The sequence below is a fragment of the Lithobates pipiens genome, unplaced genomic scaffold, assembly GCF_037356315.1.
Source record: "Lithobates pipiens isolate NorthernLeopardFrog02 unplaced genomic scaffold, aLitPip1_a1.2 Scaffold_16, whole genome shotgun sequence".
In the NCBI taxonomy this organism is placed as follows: domain Eukaryota; kingdom Metazoa; phylum Chordata; class Amphibia; order Anura; family Ranidae; genus Lithobates; species Lithobates pipiens.
In genome coordinates, this window is record NW_027507748.1 from 447,519,555 (window position 1) to 447,534,859 (window position 15,305).

At 40.7% G+C, this 15,305-nt stretch overlaps 1 protein-coding gene across 2 annotated transcripts in view; it reads right to left on the reverse strand.

Annotated features, from left to right (window-relative positions):
• GABRB3 (gamma-aminobutyric acid type A receptor subunit beta3) overlaps window positions 1–15,305 on the reverse strand; it is a 540,236-nt gene that overhangs the window by 63,846 nt on the left and 461,085 nt on the right. For both annotated transcript variants that reach the window (XM_077482772.1, XM_077482774.1), the window contains one exon: window positions 2,545–2,627. In XM_077482772.1, coding sequence (XP_077338898.1) covers window positions 2,545–2,627 — 83 coding nt within the window. The remainder of the gene's footprint in view (window positions 1–2,544; window positions 2,628–15,305) is intronic.

Genomic DNA, 15,305 nt, shown 5'->3' on the forward strand with positions numbered 1-15,305 from the left:
GGATGGGCGTATAACACGCACCCACGACTTTCCCCCGATTTTAAGGGGGAAAAAGTGCGTGTTATACGCCGATGAATACGGTAAATGATATATGGGGAACCTGTTGAACCTAATGCAGGGTGTCTTTTCCCTTCATGGCTCTTAAAAACAACTTGCTATACCAGATGTAAAGCAAGGGGAGGAGGAGGTAGAGCAGCTAGTGGTTCCCAAACCCTATCGCCGGATGGTATTAGATTTAGCCCATGGTTATATAATGGGTGGACATCTGGGTATAGAGAAAACCAAGGAGAGAATAACCTAGACATTCTTTTGGTCTGGGTTACGTGCAGATGTCAAAGAATATTGTGAGTCATGCCCAGAATGTCAGTGTTCTGTGCCATCGCCCCATTTTCGCAGTACGCTGGTACAGTTACTGATAACTGAAATACCTTTTGAAAGAATTGGCATATATCTGGTGGGACCAGTTGTAAAGTCTGCCCAGGGAGGTCATCAGCACATACTGGTAATACTGAACACAGGGTATCCGGAAGCCATTCCCTTACAAAATACCTTAATACCTCATTGCCAAAGAGCTTGTCCAGATATTTAGTTGTGTGGATATTCCAAAAGTGGTATTAACAGATCAAGGCACGCAATTTTTGTCCAGAGTCACTAAAGAATTGTGTAAGTTGTTAAAAATTTCTCCTTACCCCTGTCTACTACCCCCAAACTGATTGTCTTGTGGAATGATGTAACAAAATGCTCAAAAACATGTTAAAAAAGGTGGTGAACAAAGATGGGAGAAATTGTGATTTTTTGCTGCCATACCTAATTTTTGCAATAGGAGAGCTACCTCAGGCATCTACAAGTTACTCCCCCTTTTAACTAATGTACGGTAAACATCCCAGGGGGTTGCTGGACCCGGCCTTATAGAAGGGTCATGGAACATATCTCACTGATGCAAGATAGAATCGCTGCTGTCATGCCGCTTGTACAGGCACATATGGAGCAAGCCCAAGAGGCCCAGAGATGGGTTTATAATCTGGGTGCCAAAACTCAGGTCTTCAACTCTGGTAAAAGAGTGCTGGTACTAGTTCCCTCAGTTGAGAGTAAAGTCTTATCAAAGTGGCAAGGTCTCTTTGAACCTATGGAAAGAGTAGGGGAAGTAAACTACAAAGTGAACCAGCCAGGGAAAAGGAAACTAGAGCAAATATATCACGTTAATCTCTTGAAAACCTTGGAAGAACAGAGAGTCTTTACTGACAGTGCCAATCCCCTAAAAGGACATGGCCCCTGTGACACCTGGGGTACCCATAACTGAAACCTTGTCAGTGGCCCAACAGAAGGACATTAAAGTGTTTGTGAGTAAGAATGGAGTTTTTTCTCTTACCTGCCTGGACTGACCACAGTTTAACAGCATGACATAATTACGGAATCAAGTGTCCACATAAATGTAAAGCCCTATAGAATACCCGAGGCTAGGCGAGAAGCAGTTGCAAAGGAGTTAGAGTGGGACGTGATAGAGAAGTCCCACAGTGACTGGTCAAGTCCCATAGTGTTGGTCCCAAAACCAGAAGGAACAATAAGGTTTTGCAATAATTTCAGGAAATTGAACAGCGTGTCCAAATTCAATGCATACTCAATGCTTTGGGTTGACAAGCTTGTTGGTGGATTTGCCTGGTACATAACTACTTTAGATCTGACTTAGGCTTGGTTTATACTGACAGAGGGATTGAAATGATGCGGGTCCAGCTGAACTTGCACAATTTCATACCCGCATGTCAATCCGATTTCAGTGACATCTGTGCATGTTCCTGCACAGATGTCTATACAAATTGCTTTGCAGGCGCTATTTTTAGCGCTATAGCACCTGCAAAGCACCCCAGTGTGAAAGGGGTTTAAATAAAAAGCTAGTGTGTGGATTTCTGGGGATCACAGGATACTACAGACATTTTATATGCAATTTTGGCACCATTGCAGCCCCACTGACAGATCTAACGAAGAGTAGAGGGTTGGTCATGATTAAGTGGAATCCTGAGGCAGAGAAGGCATTTCATATGTTGAAGCAAGCTCTTTGTGCACAATCTGTGCTCGTGACCCCAGATTTCACAAAGAGAATTGTAGTACAGATGGACGCCTCTGATGTGGAACTGGGTGCTATACTGCCCCAAATCAGAGACCAGCCACCTTGTCAGGGTTGATTCCAGACCAGATTTTGCGGTCCACTTGTGTCCACCAACAGGTGGTATAAATAAAGCAGGAATGGAGCAAAATATTGCTCTTGGCATGGGACTCAGGAAACCATGCCTGAGAGAGCTACTGATCTGAAATTTGCTTTGCGAGAGAAAGAAAAGGTTATATAGGTATATATACTGTATATAAATAGTCATCATTTGCAACAACACTGTCACACAATGAAAGATAAAAAAGGAATGCAGTTATGTAATTATCAATGTTATCTCTGGTACTGTGCTCTATCATAAAATGGTTGCAACAAATACGAATATCTTTGGAGAGTCTATATAGAAACTGCTTCTTTTAAGACACAAGAGCAATAATACATACAGCTTTCAATTTCCAATGTACAGTTCTGCTCATCCAGTGGATATCTTCTTAGGTCCATCATACATGCTGCTGTTGTTGTTATTCTAAAAAAACAAAAAATACAATTAAAAATTAATTCACATAGACAGTGAGATAAAAGCAAAAAATATATTGGCAAAAAAAAAAAAACCCCCCCCCCCCCCAAATATTACTGTTATCACTGCAAATAATTATTAGGCTAGGTTCACTATTGTGTGGATGGTTGCAGGTGTAGGACAGCATGTAAATCGCACTTGTTCCTCAACCAACCGCAGCCAAACTGTGATGCTCCTTTGCAGACGTGCAGGGTTATCATTCATTCTTAACCTTTGCATGTTTTCAGTTGTAGGAAATCATATGGTGCAAAAGCATCACATGATTTCCTCCGGCTGCATTCTAAAAAAGGTGCAGGAACCTTTTTCCTGCATGAAACAGAGGCATTTGAATGGGTTGCTGTGCCCACGCAATCCCAGCTTGCAGAGCTGCTTAGGTGTGAATCTAGCCTAATAGGGAATTCCAAGTTTACCTGTCTTGGATGTGTATGGAGGAGTGCTTGGTACCAAGGTTCATCTCACCTAAAGAAGTTTAACGTCAGTTTGACTTGAACATTGGGTGGTTGCCGAATTTAGAACATTATGGGTCGTTCTCTGGAAATGTGAGCGCCCGCTGTATACACCACTCCTTCACCGCCCAAAGATGCTGCTTGCAGGACATTTTTTAAAGTCCTGCTAGCGCAGTGCTCCAGTGTGAAAGCACTCTGGCTTTCACACTGAGGCTGCAGAGGAGGTGTTTTTCAGGTGCTTTACAGGCACTATTTTTAGCCCAAAAGCAGCTGAAAAATGCCCCAGTGTGAAAGAGATCAGTCTTAAGGCTTGACGAAGACTACCGTCTACTAATGGCACTAAAGGCAGTCTGGTGAATGTTTACTTTGCTACTATCAATAGGTGAAGCAACCAAGGACCAGAAGAGGTTCCACCCACACTATTGTTTAATCACTGACCTGATTCTTTGAAAGAAAAATCACTTAATGGAAAACCCATGGAACCAATTTTCACTTCTACTGCTCCTGTGCTCTCACACACATTAGGCATAATTGTGGATGCCTTCTTTATCTGTAGCCCCATACGTGGATGAACAAAATGTGATCCCCTCTTTACACAAGCTCTACCTAATCTTTAAACTATACTTTCAAGATTTCACCTGCTGATGAAAATACACCATAAAATGAGATGTATGTCTGCCAAGCTCACACTAACTGACATTGATTACAAAGGGATTGTGGACTTCCCTAAAGCCCCTTTCACACTGGGGCGGTGCGGCCGTCAGCATTAAAACGCCGCTATTTTTAGCTGCGCTTTACCGTCGTTTTAGCGGCGGTCTGCGGGCGCTAGCGGGGTGGTTTTAACCTCTGCTAGCGGCCGAAAAAGGGTTAAAACCGTATAAAAAACGGTATAGCCGTGCTGTCCCATTGATTTCAATGGTTAGGAGCGGTTTAGCAGCGGTGAATACACCGCTCCTTCACTGCTCCAAAGATGCGGCTAGCAGGACTTTTTTCACCGTCCTGCTAGCGCACCTCTCCAGTGTGAAAGCCCTACGGCTTTCACACTGGAGTGAATGGGGTCGGATTTTTTATGAGCTACACAGGCGATATTTTTAGCGCTGTAATGCCTGAAAACCACCCCAGTGTGAAAGGGGCCTAAAGGAAATGAGGCAAACAGGATGCTTCTATTTTTCTTAGAAATCCACTAAATATTAGATGTCATACATTGGATAGGCCAAGATTAATTGTCTATAATGATATAAAGTTAACATATTCTTATTTTATTATTTTAAAAATCTATGGCTTTCTGTACAGGGAAATTAGACTAGAAGAACAAAGAGCCTACCACAATCTACGTACGAGATGAAAAACAAAACATGTGCACATGGATATATTCTCATTAGAAAAATAAACCCTTTAAATTACATTGGGAACTAATAACTATGAGTGTTGAAATCCATCACTGAACTTGAAGACAGCATTAGCACATTACTTAAGAATTACTTAACAAGATAATTATTTTTGTTTTCAAAATGTATATAAAATATAGTAGTGTATGGTGTATCTATAAATTACATTAAAATGTATAAAAAAATGAATAACACCAGCAGTGCTTTTGTAGAAGTACACAAAATATTACATAAAAAACAAGACCTAAGTTAAATTTTAAATGTGAGATAGCAGATGAACATTAAAGAAAAACAGAGGCAGTGGAGGAACGAGCTGATCTCAAGCTACCAATATGGTGTTATTTAATCATCTAGCACAAAGTACAGTGGTTAAATGGGAAGTGCAGTAACACATATCAGCTTATCACATTTCAGCTTATAGTAGTTCACCAAGGGAAAAGCAAAAATCCAGTTGCCAATGTACTTTGCAGAAAGTCACTTTACTACAATACTTTATTTTTTCATTAGAAAGTACCTCCTTTACCTTTTCACTCATGAAGAGAAAAAATAATAGAATGTACAGGCATTAGAGATAAGCTCAGGATTTGGACCAAAGCCGTGCTTTGTCTGAATTTTGCTTGTTTGGAGGTGTTGCTCTGAACCTCCAGCTGAATGGGACAATCATATTTAATAGTGGTGTCACTATTGCTACTAAACCTGACAGTTTCTGCAGGGCACTTAGTTGTTAGGGAGCCAGCGGCTACTGGCTTCCTAACAACAATGACTCACTCCCCTCCCATTGAGCTGCCAGCTGAGAATTCCCTACTAAAAACTGAATGTAAACAAATGGAGGTGGAATGGATGGCTAATATCACTGACCAAATAGTGACATGGCCATATTTAGTCAATGATATTAGCTACTGTCCCTTGCCCATTTGTTTACATTTTATCTGTCAGCAGGAAACATATAATTTGACGAGGACTTGTCAAAAAGGGTGTGTATGTATTTACCGTTCACATTGTTTTTATTTTGTAAATGAGTCAGGGTATTAGTTACATGGTACTCTCTCCATATTGAGGGCATGCTCACCCCTCCCCCCAATCCACTATAAAACAAAACCCATTTTAATGCAAAATAGGAATTTTTGAGCTCATCCTGTATTTAGAATTATACTTGCAGAGTTTGCCCTAAATTGAGCCTATGATTTGCCAATTTTGGGCAATGGAACAGATACACTTCAATTCTCCAGTAGCACATACATGCTTTTCATTAGCTCATCTTCTGCTCTGTTCAATCACTGGTAACAAAAGCTATGAGATGCATGACTCAAAGCCAACAAATAGACATGGGCAAATGGTTTGGTCTGAGCATGAGTTCAGGCTGAAACATTGCCTGTTTGCTGTTCACCGAACACCCCGAATTTGCAGGGTATTCACTGGGTGTTTGCCCCAACAAACACCCTGCAATGCACTGAGCGTTGTGCAAGCTGTGGTTAAGGAGCAAGGCTGGGAAACCTGCTTAACAACCGATGAGTCATCAGCTGTCAATGGATTTCCCCACTGACAGCTGAATAACACAAAAAAGTGGCGGTTAAAAAATAGGTGGGGCCAATTTCTCCAGTCCACATCGGTCTGGATTTGGAGGGAAGCCCCATGGCAAAAGTTTTTTTTTAAATGGCGTGGCCCCCCCAAAATCTATACAAGACTATCATGCAGCCTGGTGGGTCAGGAAAGAGGGGGGCGAGCAAGCGTCACCCCGTACCTTACCAGGCCACATGCTCTTAACATGGAGGGACGGTTGCCTTGTTTCCATGTTGATATAATTTGGGTAAACCATTATACAATTTATTGACACTACAGCATAGCAGCATTTCTAACAAGCCATGGGATTACATAGGTACATAGTAGGTGAGGTTGAAAAAAGACACAAGTCCATCAAGTCCAACCTATGTGTGTGATTATATGTCAGTATTATATGTACATCCCTGTATGTTGTGGTTGCTCAGGTGCCTATCTAATAGTTTTTTGAAACTATTGATGCTTCCCCCTCTGCTAAAACCCCTGCCTGTGGAAGCTAATTCAACATCATTGCCATTTTTACAGTAAGGAACCCTCTACCCAGTCCCAGTTTAAGGTTAAACCTCTTTTCTTCTAATTTTAGTGAATGGCTTATTAAACTCCCTTCCGAGATTAGCATAGCAAATGTCATAATGAATGGCATGTCATGGTGTGAACTGTTGATGGAATTGTAACATTTTCTGTGAAAATAAAGAATTTATAATAAAATAAAAAAACATTTCTGTGGTTCGGGAGTTGTGCTGCGAACCGAACGGGGGGCGGGGGGGGGGGGGGGGGTGTTTGGCCCAAGTCTAATTACAAAGGTTTATGGACCCCTCTATGTGACATAATTGATTGTCCCAGTGCTGTTACATGGAATGAGTCACATGCTTCTCTATATACAGAAGTACCTGGTATTACCTTTGGTTCCCGGCACTGAATGAATCAGAAGAGGAGGAAAGGTATGTATATTCGGCTAGGGATGCAAGGATAAAAGCAAGCCTGTTGCTTTGGCCAGAATATGCAAAACAGAGGTTTGCTTCAAACTAAGTTATTTCATTAAAGTGACTCTGTCATCTATATTATAACTTCCCAAATGCAAACCCTGCAGGAACAATTACCTTTCCCACTGCTTGCACCACCAAAAACTGCTCTGTTTAAGAAGAATGGTATCACAAAATTCACTGAGAGACACACTACTGGGAGAGTCAATCTGGTTTTCTACAGGAGGACACGGTAATGGTATAGAAGTCAGCAGGAACAACCAATTTAGCACTGGGGAGGACTAATGGTTATGAAATTTAGGGAAACTATTTTATTCTATTAAGACGATGCCTAAACAAAGAGAGCCATTCTATGGAGATTGAAAGATGAAAGAATTGTCGACTTAGTAAGACATTTCTCACACACTGCATGGCTATACTTGCTGTATCTTGCATATCACAAAATAAACCAACATTATATTGAAAACAGTGTACTGCAATACTTACCTCTGTAAGAGTGGACAGAGAAAATAGCTTAGTGTAGTCACCATTGCAGTCCCCTTACCTATAAGTCAAGCCTACTGGTACCTGGCTGCCCCCAGAAATGTTATGTTCACTGGCCAGGAAGTACAGGAGGCTGAAAAAATGGTGAACTAAAGAGTTCATGTGATTCCAGGAGCACAGATTGGGGTAGGGAGTTCCAGAGAATGAGGGAGGTAAGAAGTCTTGGAGGTGAGCATGGGAGGTAATGACAAGGGAGCTAGCAAGCAGAAGGTCTTTGGGAGGAACAAAGATAACGATTTGGTTGGTATTTTGAGACTAGGCTGTAGCTGGAGGCAGTGTTGTGGATGCTTTGTAAGTTGTTGTTAATATTTTGAATTTAATTATTTGGGGGAGCGGAAGCCATTGGAACTGTGACTTCAGTGACTGCTACCCCTTTCTGATTTGCAGAAAGGGGTAGCAGTCACTGAATAGTTGGTAAAGTGGATGAGTCTGACTGCAACATTCCTAATGGACTGAAGGAGGGAGAACCAATATAATCCAATGAGGGAGGGAGTTACAATAGTTAGGAAGATAGAAAACCAAGGAGTGAACTAGAAGATTTGTGGTGTAATTGGTTAAGAAGAGGTGTACTTTGGAGATGCTGTAAGGTTGGTTTAGGATAGATTGAGTTTGAGAAAGTAGTGTGACATCCAGACTGATATGTCTGTCAGTAAATTAGTGATGAATTAGGAGACTGATGAATTGAGCTGTGGGGTGGAGAGATAGATTTTGGTATCATCAGCATACAAATTATATTGAAAGCCATGGGAGGCTGACATAGGGAGAAGGTGTTGAGCGAGAATAGCAGAGGTCCAAAAACAGAACCTTGGGGACACCAACAGAAAGAGGAAGAGGAGAGAAGGAGGTAGAAGTGACACTGAAGGTATGGTAGCATGAGAGCCAATGAATAGTGCAGTCGTGGAGACCAAAGGAGTGAAGTTTTTTTTAAGGAGGAGGGGTGGGGGTCAACTGTGTCAAAGGCAGCAGAGAGGTCCAGAAGTAGGCGTACAGAATAGTGACCATTGATTTTAGCAAATCATAAAGTTGTTTATGAGTTTTAGGAAGTGAGGGTAAATCCCTCCAAAGTAAGATTTCCCCTCTATTAGTGTTCTGATGTTCTGATTTGGGATTTTCTTTTACTTTCCCTTTTGGTGATAATGATAAACTAGACAAATAGACAGACAGAAAAAAATGACAGGTGATTTAATCCCTTTCCACTCTAACCAAAACGAAAAAATAAAAAAATAAAAATAAAAAAGTTTTACCTTTAATTACTCATTACATGGTTTCTTCTTATAACGTTTACTTAATTTTATTTATAGCAAAGTAAAATGTATTTTTACTATGCAGACAACATGATGCATTGATTCTTTTCTAATACAAACAACGGTTAGCTACTGGAAACATGTTCTACTGATTTTTTTACCAGCTGCTAAACCAAGAAGTAAGCTAAATTAGAGCTATTTTTATACTGCCTGAATTAACTGGTATTTTTTGGCTGTAAAGGAAAATGCACAGTTTCATACATTATTTAATGTCTTAACACTTACCAAATCTTTATAATTTATTTGAATGTTATTGCTAGTCTATTCAAGCATCACAAATACTTTCTTAAACTATTCCTGTAATTCACTAGTAGATGTCTTAAAGTATACGTATGTAAACCCGATCACTAGAATACATTAATGTAATATGTTATAGGTATATAATATGTTAAAGTCATTTCAAAAGTTAGTTGGACCAAGAGTACACCTTTTCATGCATGCTTTCAATGGATTCTTCTTTTCCAGTTTTGATACCATTACAGTTCTAGAAGGCTAGTTTGTAGTTGAATTATGCACAAGAGAAATGGATGCGGCAGATTATGATGATGCAAATGCAAAACTGCACACTTCTCACTCTTCTCATTTGTGAGACCTTCCATCTCTGACTCTTACCTTTTTCCTATGTACTTACACTGTCACTGTAAGTAATGCCCCACTAACCAAACTAACCACCAACAGTGCAATGGTAACATGCATGCAAAAGTACATACTGCTAAATGATAGTCTTTGGACATGCTGCCGAACATGTATTTAAAATGTATGTTCAGCCAAAACAGTTTTTTTTTTTTTTTTTTAAGTAAAATGGTTGCCATAAAGTGGGGAATAATTAGAAATACTGTTAGCACATTAACTAATTGCCACCTTATACTGCTACTTCCTCATACACTCCAGTTCTATGGAGGTACTGAAAGGGCTGATGCCAGGTTAAATCCAGAAATTAACAATGCTTGTATTTTTAAAAATTAAGACGTACTGTAAAACCCTTTTCTTGGGTACACAATGCTAGAGGACATCTGGATCTAGGGATGATCTATGGTTTCCATGTCCTGTGCCCCCCACCTGTGATAAAGGTCTTGAAACACTTTAGGGTGAAGAGATCATTCTCTTAAGACCAAATGTTGATGCCTGCAATTTTCCATACATAGTGAAGAGGGGTGAAAGTTCTGCCCAAGCCAGAATCCAATCAGGGTCTCTTTGCACTGTGAAACGTATGGCTTTAACCCTTAATGGTTGATGTAAGCCACTGCCTCAGCATCAAACTGAATCCTGGTTGAATAACCTAGCAATCAAGAGGTTTAGCTTTGAAGGGATGACCAAGTTTCTCATATTTCTAGAATGCTGATTAAGAGCTTGCTCCGACCTCCGGACTCCTGCCTAGTCTGAAAAGCTGGCATCCATCATTAGAACCTTCCAAACCATGGGAGGAAGAATTTCCCCAAATTAGAGTGGGACCTATGAACAACCAGGGCAGGACAACCCCAGTTTTCTGGGTCATGCACATCTCATGTACCATATACTGAGCCTTATTGTCCGACACAGCCAGAACGCCAAGTTGCAATGGTCTGGAGTGTAATTGGGCATATGAGATTTCTTCAAAAGGGAGCTACTATTAAGCCGAGAACTCTCATACAGGATTGGGTGGCTAGTATTAAGCTGAGAACTCTCATACAGGATTGGACAGCTTCTGGACTGCAGCATCCGAACATGAGAGCTGAGAGTTTGAAATGTTTCCTGTGAAAATAAGACCCCAAAAAGAGAAGTATATCTAGGAGAAGGTCTAGATATTACAGTGCTGATTTAAGAAGATTCAGGATCCACCCCAACCTCTACAGAGTTTGAACAGTTTACTTGGCAGCGAATGATAGAGTTTGTGCTCACTGTTCCCTAGGATAGTAGGATATTGTCCAGGTATCCCATTGTGGCAATGCCTTAAAAGGAAATCAGAACATGTAAACAGACTAGCACCTTGGTAAAAACTTGAGGTGCAGTGGATAGACCAAAAGGAAGAGCAATGAACTGGTAACACTGGGTGCCACTGCAAAACGTAGGAAGCAATGATGTGATGGAAAGATGGGGACATGCAAGTAGGTATCCCTGATGTCCACACAGGTCAGCAACTCTACCAAAAGAAAGAAACCAATGACTGACCTTATAGACTCCTGATGGAATTTGTGTACAGGAAGGCAGTTGTTGAGAACCTTTAGGTCATGAATGCCACTCTTCACTTTAAGAACTGTGAACAGGTTTGAGTAGAAGTCCTTGAATCTCTTGGGATCTCAGAGTGAGAAGGACTTGTTTATGAGTTTGGAAGATTTAGGAGTCTAGGACTTGCAATGGAACTGAGTCCCAGGCTTGGCCTTGGACTCGGAGAGAAATGAAAGGAATACTTTACTCCAAGTCAAAGAATCTTCCTGACATAGGCTTAGCATTCTTTTGCAGGGACATGCGTTTTCTCTTTTCACTGGTGATGTCCTTAATAAAGTTGACTACAGATTCACCAAAAAGGCATACCCTAATAAAGGGCATATGCAAGAAGCCTCTTTTGCCCTGATGCTCCATAGTAAAGCATTGGAGACAAAGGGTCCTTTGCGCAGGTTGCAGTCATAAGTACACTTAAAAAGTTCTACCAGGTTGGGGGCTTCTGAGAAAACTGAGGCTGTTAACTTTTGGGACAGATGACACAGGTTCCTCTAGGCCCAAGCATGTTCAGTCGGTAGGTTCGAGAAGGGTGCCTCAGCGGGACTTTAAAGGGAAAGGACAAATACTTAGTAAGCGATGTATTACTTTAAAACAAAGGTTTTTATTTTACTTCATGTAAAAAAATGTAGTAATATGGGCAAACGACAACCCATCTAGTAAAGTATGTTTGATTGTATAGATACAAAAAGCAAGACAGGATGCAATAGGCAATAAACACAAAGAGCAAAATACAGGTAATATATTCCTATTCCGAAGTGTTTTGAGTATTTCAAACTCTTCTTCAGGGAAATGGATCAGCATAAATATAGTAAAAATCTATAAAGAAAAAAAATAACATAATACATAGCTAATAAGCAAAATACAGTGGTTATAGTCACAGTGGCATACTGACATTGAGTGAAAACTGTGTTTTACTGACCCTGTATCAGAAGCTTGCTACGTCACAAATGCATCCATTTATACAATAGATAAAAACAATGATAGAAATACTCGAAAAGCGTCGGAATAGGAATATATTACCTGTATTTTGCTCTTTGTGTTTATTGCCTATTGCATCCTGTCTTTCTTTTTGTATCTATACACTCAAACATACCCCTTTACTAGATGGATTGTCGTTTGCCCATATTACTACAATTTTTACACAAAGTAAAATAAAAACCTTTGTTTTAAAGTAATACATCGCTTACTAAGTATTTCTTCTTTCCCTTTAAAGTCTCGCTGAGGCACCCTTCTCAAACCTATCATTTAACTGGGATGTGGGTCAGGTCATCTCCAGACCATTTGAAGCATTTACCCCCCTCTCCAAGCATGTTCAGTCTGCTTCAATAAGGACCGAAAGATAGTTTTTAAGTTATTTCCTCAGAATGAGACTTTTTATGTACAGTCTCATACAAAATGGGGATGATTTACTGAAACTGGAGAGTGCAAAATTTGGTGCAGCTTCTAACTTTAACTTGTTCAATTAAGCTTTGGTACAAAAAACTGGAAGCTGACTGATTTTTATGCAAAGTTGCACCAGATTTTGCACTCTCTGTTTTTAGTAAATAGTAAAGTATTCAGGAGGGCACATTATTGGCTGACCCCACATCATCCTCACCGCATTGTTTGCCAGTGCCAATGTTGTGAAAACAGAAGCATAACTCAATGTACCAAAGTGACTTCAACCTGTATCCTTTAATGCACAGGTCGGCAACCTATGGCCCATGGGCCGCTGCTAAATGTCCGGTCCATCAGTGCACATGATGAATTTACGTGCACCTGGTCAGCGGACATTTTAACCCTGATCGGCTTTCTTGGGATAACAACTGATGTGGCGTATCCCCCCTCCTGTCACCTTCCATGGCTCTACCTGGGATCTCCCATCCCACTGGGAGGCCTGAACGACTAGCCGGCTGGCCTGACACCCGAATAAAGTCGGAATTAGGTCTCGGATCCAGTAACCCGGAAGCGATGTCATGACATCACTTCCGGTTTACAGAAGACTTAAAGGCACCATATTTTAAAAAATTACAGAATTCAAAACAGTAAAACTTGGAGTTTTGAATGCTTTTAAGTGCAAAAGAGGGATTTGGGGTCTAGATCCCTCCATAAAGAGTACCTGTCACCGCCTATTACTGACAGCGATAAAAGTGTTTAGATTTTTTTTTTAAAGGGACATTGTAAAAAAATAAAAAATAAATAAGGAAAAACAAATTGAAAGCACCCTGTCCCTCTGTACTCGTACACAGAATTGAACGCATACTTAAGTCATGATTGCAATTGTAAACAGTGTTCAGTCCACACATGTGAGGTATCATTGCGCTCATTAGAGCAAGAGCAATAATTCTGGTACTCCTCTGTAACTCTAAACTGGTAACCTGTAAAAAAAATGAAAGCGTCGCCTATGGAGACTTTTAAGTACCATAGTTTGTCGCTTTTCCACGAGTTTTTTTAAAGCCTAAATGGTGGGGGGGGGTCTGTGTAATATGCAGGGGGCTGAGTGAGGGGGGTGCTGTGTGATGTGCAGGGGGCTGTATAATATGCAGCGGGGGGTGTATAATGTAAAGGGGTTCAGAGGTACAGGGGCTGTGTATTGTAAAGGGATTCAGAGGTGCAGGGCTGTGTAATGTAAAGGGGTCCAGAGGTTGCGGGGGCTGTGTAATGTAAAGGGGTCCAGATTATTATCTTCATTTCTTAGCAGGTGAATGAGGCCCTCCATGCATTCACATACATTGAATCCGGCCCTTAAGTGAAAAAAAAGGTGGCTGACCCCTGTTTTAATGCATGATTACGGAATACAAATATTGATGTATTGATGATTATAGAGCTGTATTTGTTTTGTCTTTTATTTTGGCCTAGATTTCAGCTTTACGGCCAGGACTGCATTATCCCAAATAATGTTCGGCAGCTACAAAAGCTCAAGAAGCTTCTGAGCTGTTTTTATCTTCTTCTGTGTGGCTAAAAATATGGGGCTTCTTGTGTCAACAGATTACCCAGAGCAAACAGCTGCATTAGAAAAAGAGAGGTCTGTAGGACACAGCAAAGTGAAGGATTGTGAAAAGGAAGAAAAAAGGTAAATATTTATATATAATAAGGAACACACAGAAAACACAGAACCGGTACTCTACAGTGCCTTGAAAAAGTGTTCATACCCCTTGACATTTTCCATATTTTGTCATGTTACACCAAAAAACATCATGTTATTGGGACTTTATGTGATAGACCAACACAAGGGGGGTCAATTGCTATAGCGCTGCGGCGCTAATAGCACCAATTAGCGCTAAAGCGGTATTCAGTATAGCACTGGTGAAAAAATACTCCCAAAATCGAATTTACTATATCTCCCTCAAAACACATTGCATCCAAACCCTTACTCTGCTAAAACCTGGAGTACTGCACATGGAAATACTGTTTAGAGCATGATATAATTGCCTAAATGGCACTGAAATATGCAGTATATTGTTTAATGATAATCTGCTTTAAACTGTGAAAAAAATGATTTCTACACTGAAATATCTAAGTCTGAGAAGAGATAAATTTGCTGTCTCTGTACAACTAGGTGCCAACACAACTGAGCATGCTTAGACTTTTAACTCCCATGGCTTTTTTACAGGGCGCTATAGTAAATACCAAAATTAGCTCTGGGCTAAAATGTGTTTTTGAGAGTGAAAATCGGCGCAATATAGTCCAATGCAAGTTTCAGCCATTGATTCTAATAGTACAATTGTAACTTTCCCAAATAAATACTTTTAATGTTCAGATGAACATCTTCTTTCTGAAATACATTTTCCTTTGCAACAATGTTGCTTATACTTCAACTATTTTGTTTTTAACCACTTCCCTACATGCCATTGTCATATGATGTCCGCAGATGGGATCTCTGATCTTGGGCAGGCATCATATTATGTCCCGGCTTCCCGGCGCTATAGTAGGCTTACGCGCCTGCCAGTGCCGCTGCAATGTCCACCAGGAACTCGCGATCACTGGTTACAGAGCAGGGCCATGGATCTGTGTGTGTAACTACACAGATCCACATCCTGTCAGAGGAGAGGAGACAGATTGTGTGTTCCTAGTATATAGGAACACCGACCGGTTTCTTCCTCTAGTCAGTCCCTTCCCCCTACAGTTAGAATCACTTCCTAGGTAACACATTTAACCCCTTGATCGCCCCCTAGTGTTAACTCCTTCCGTGCCAGTGACATTTATACAGTAATCGGTGCATATTTAT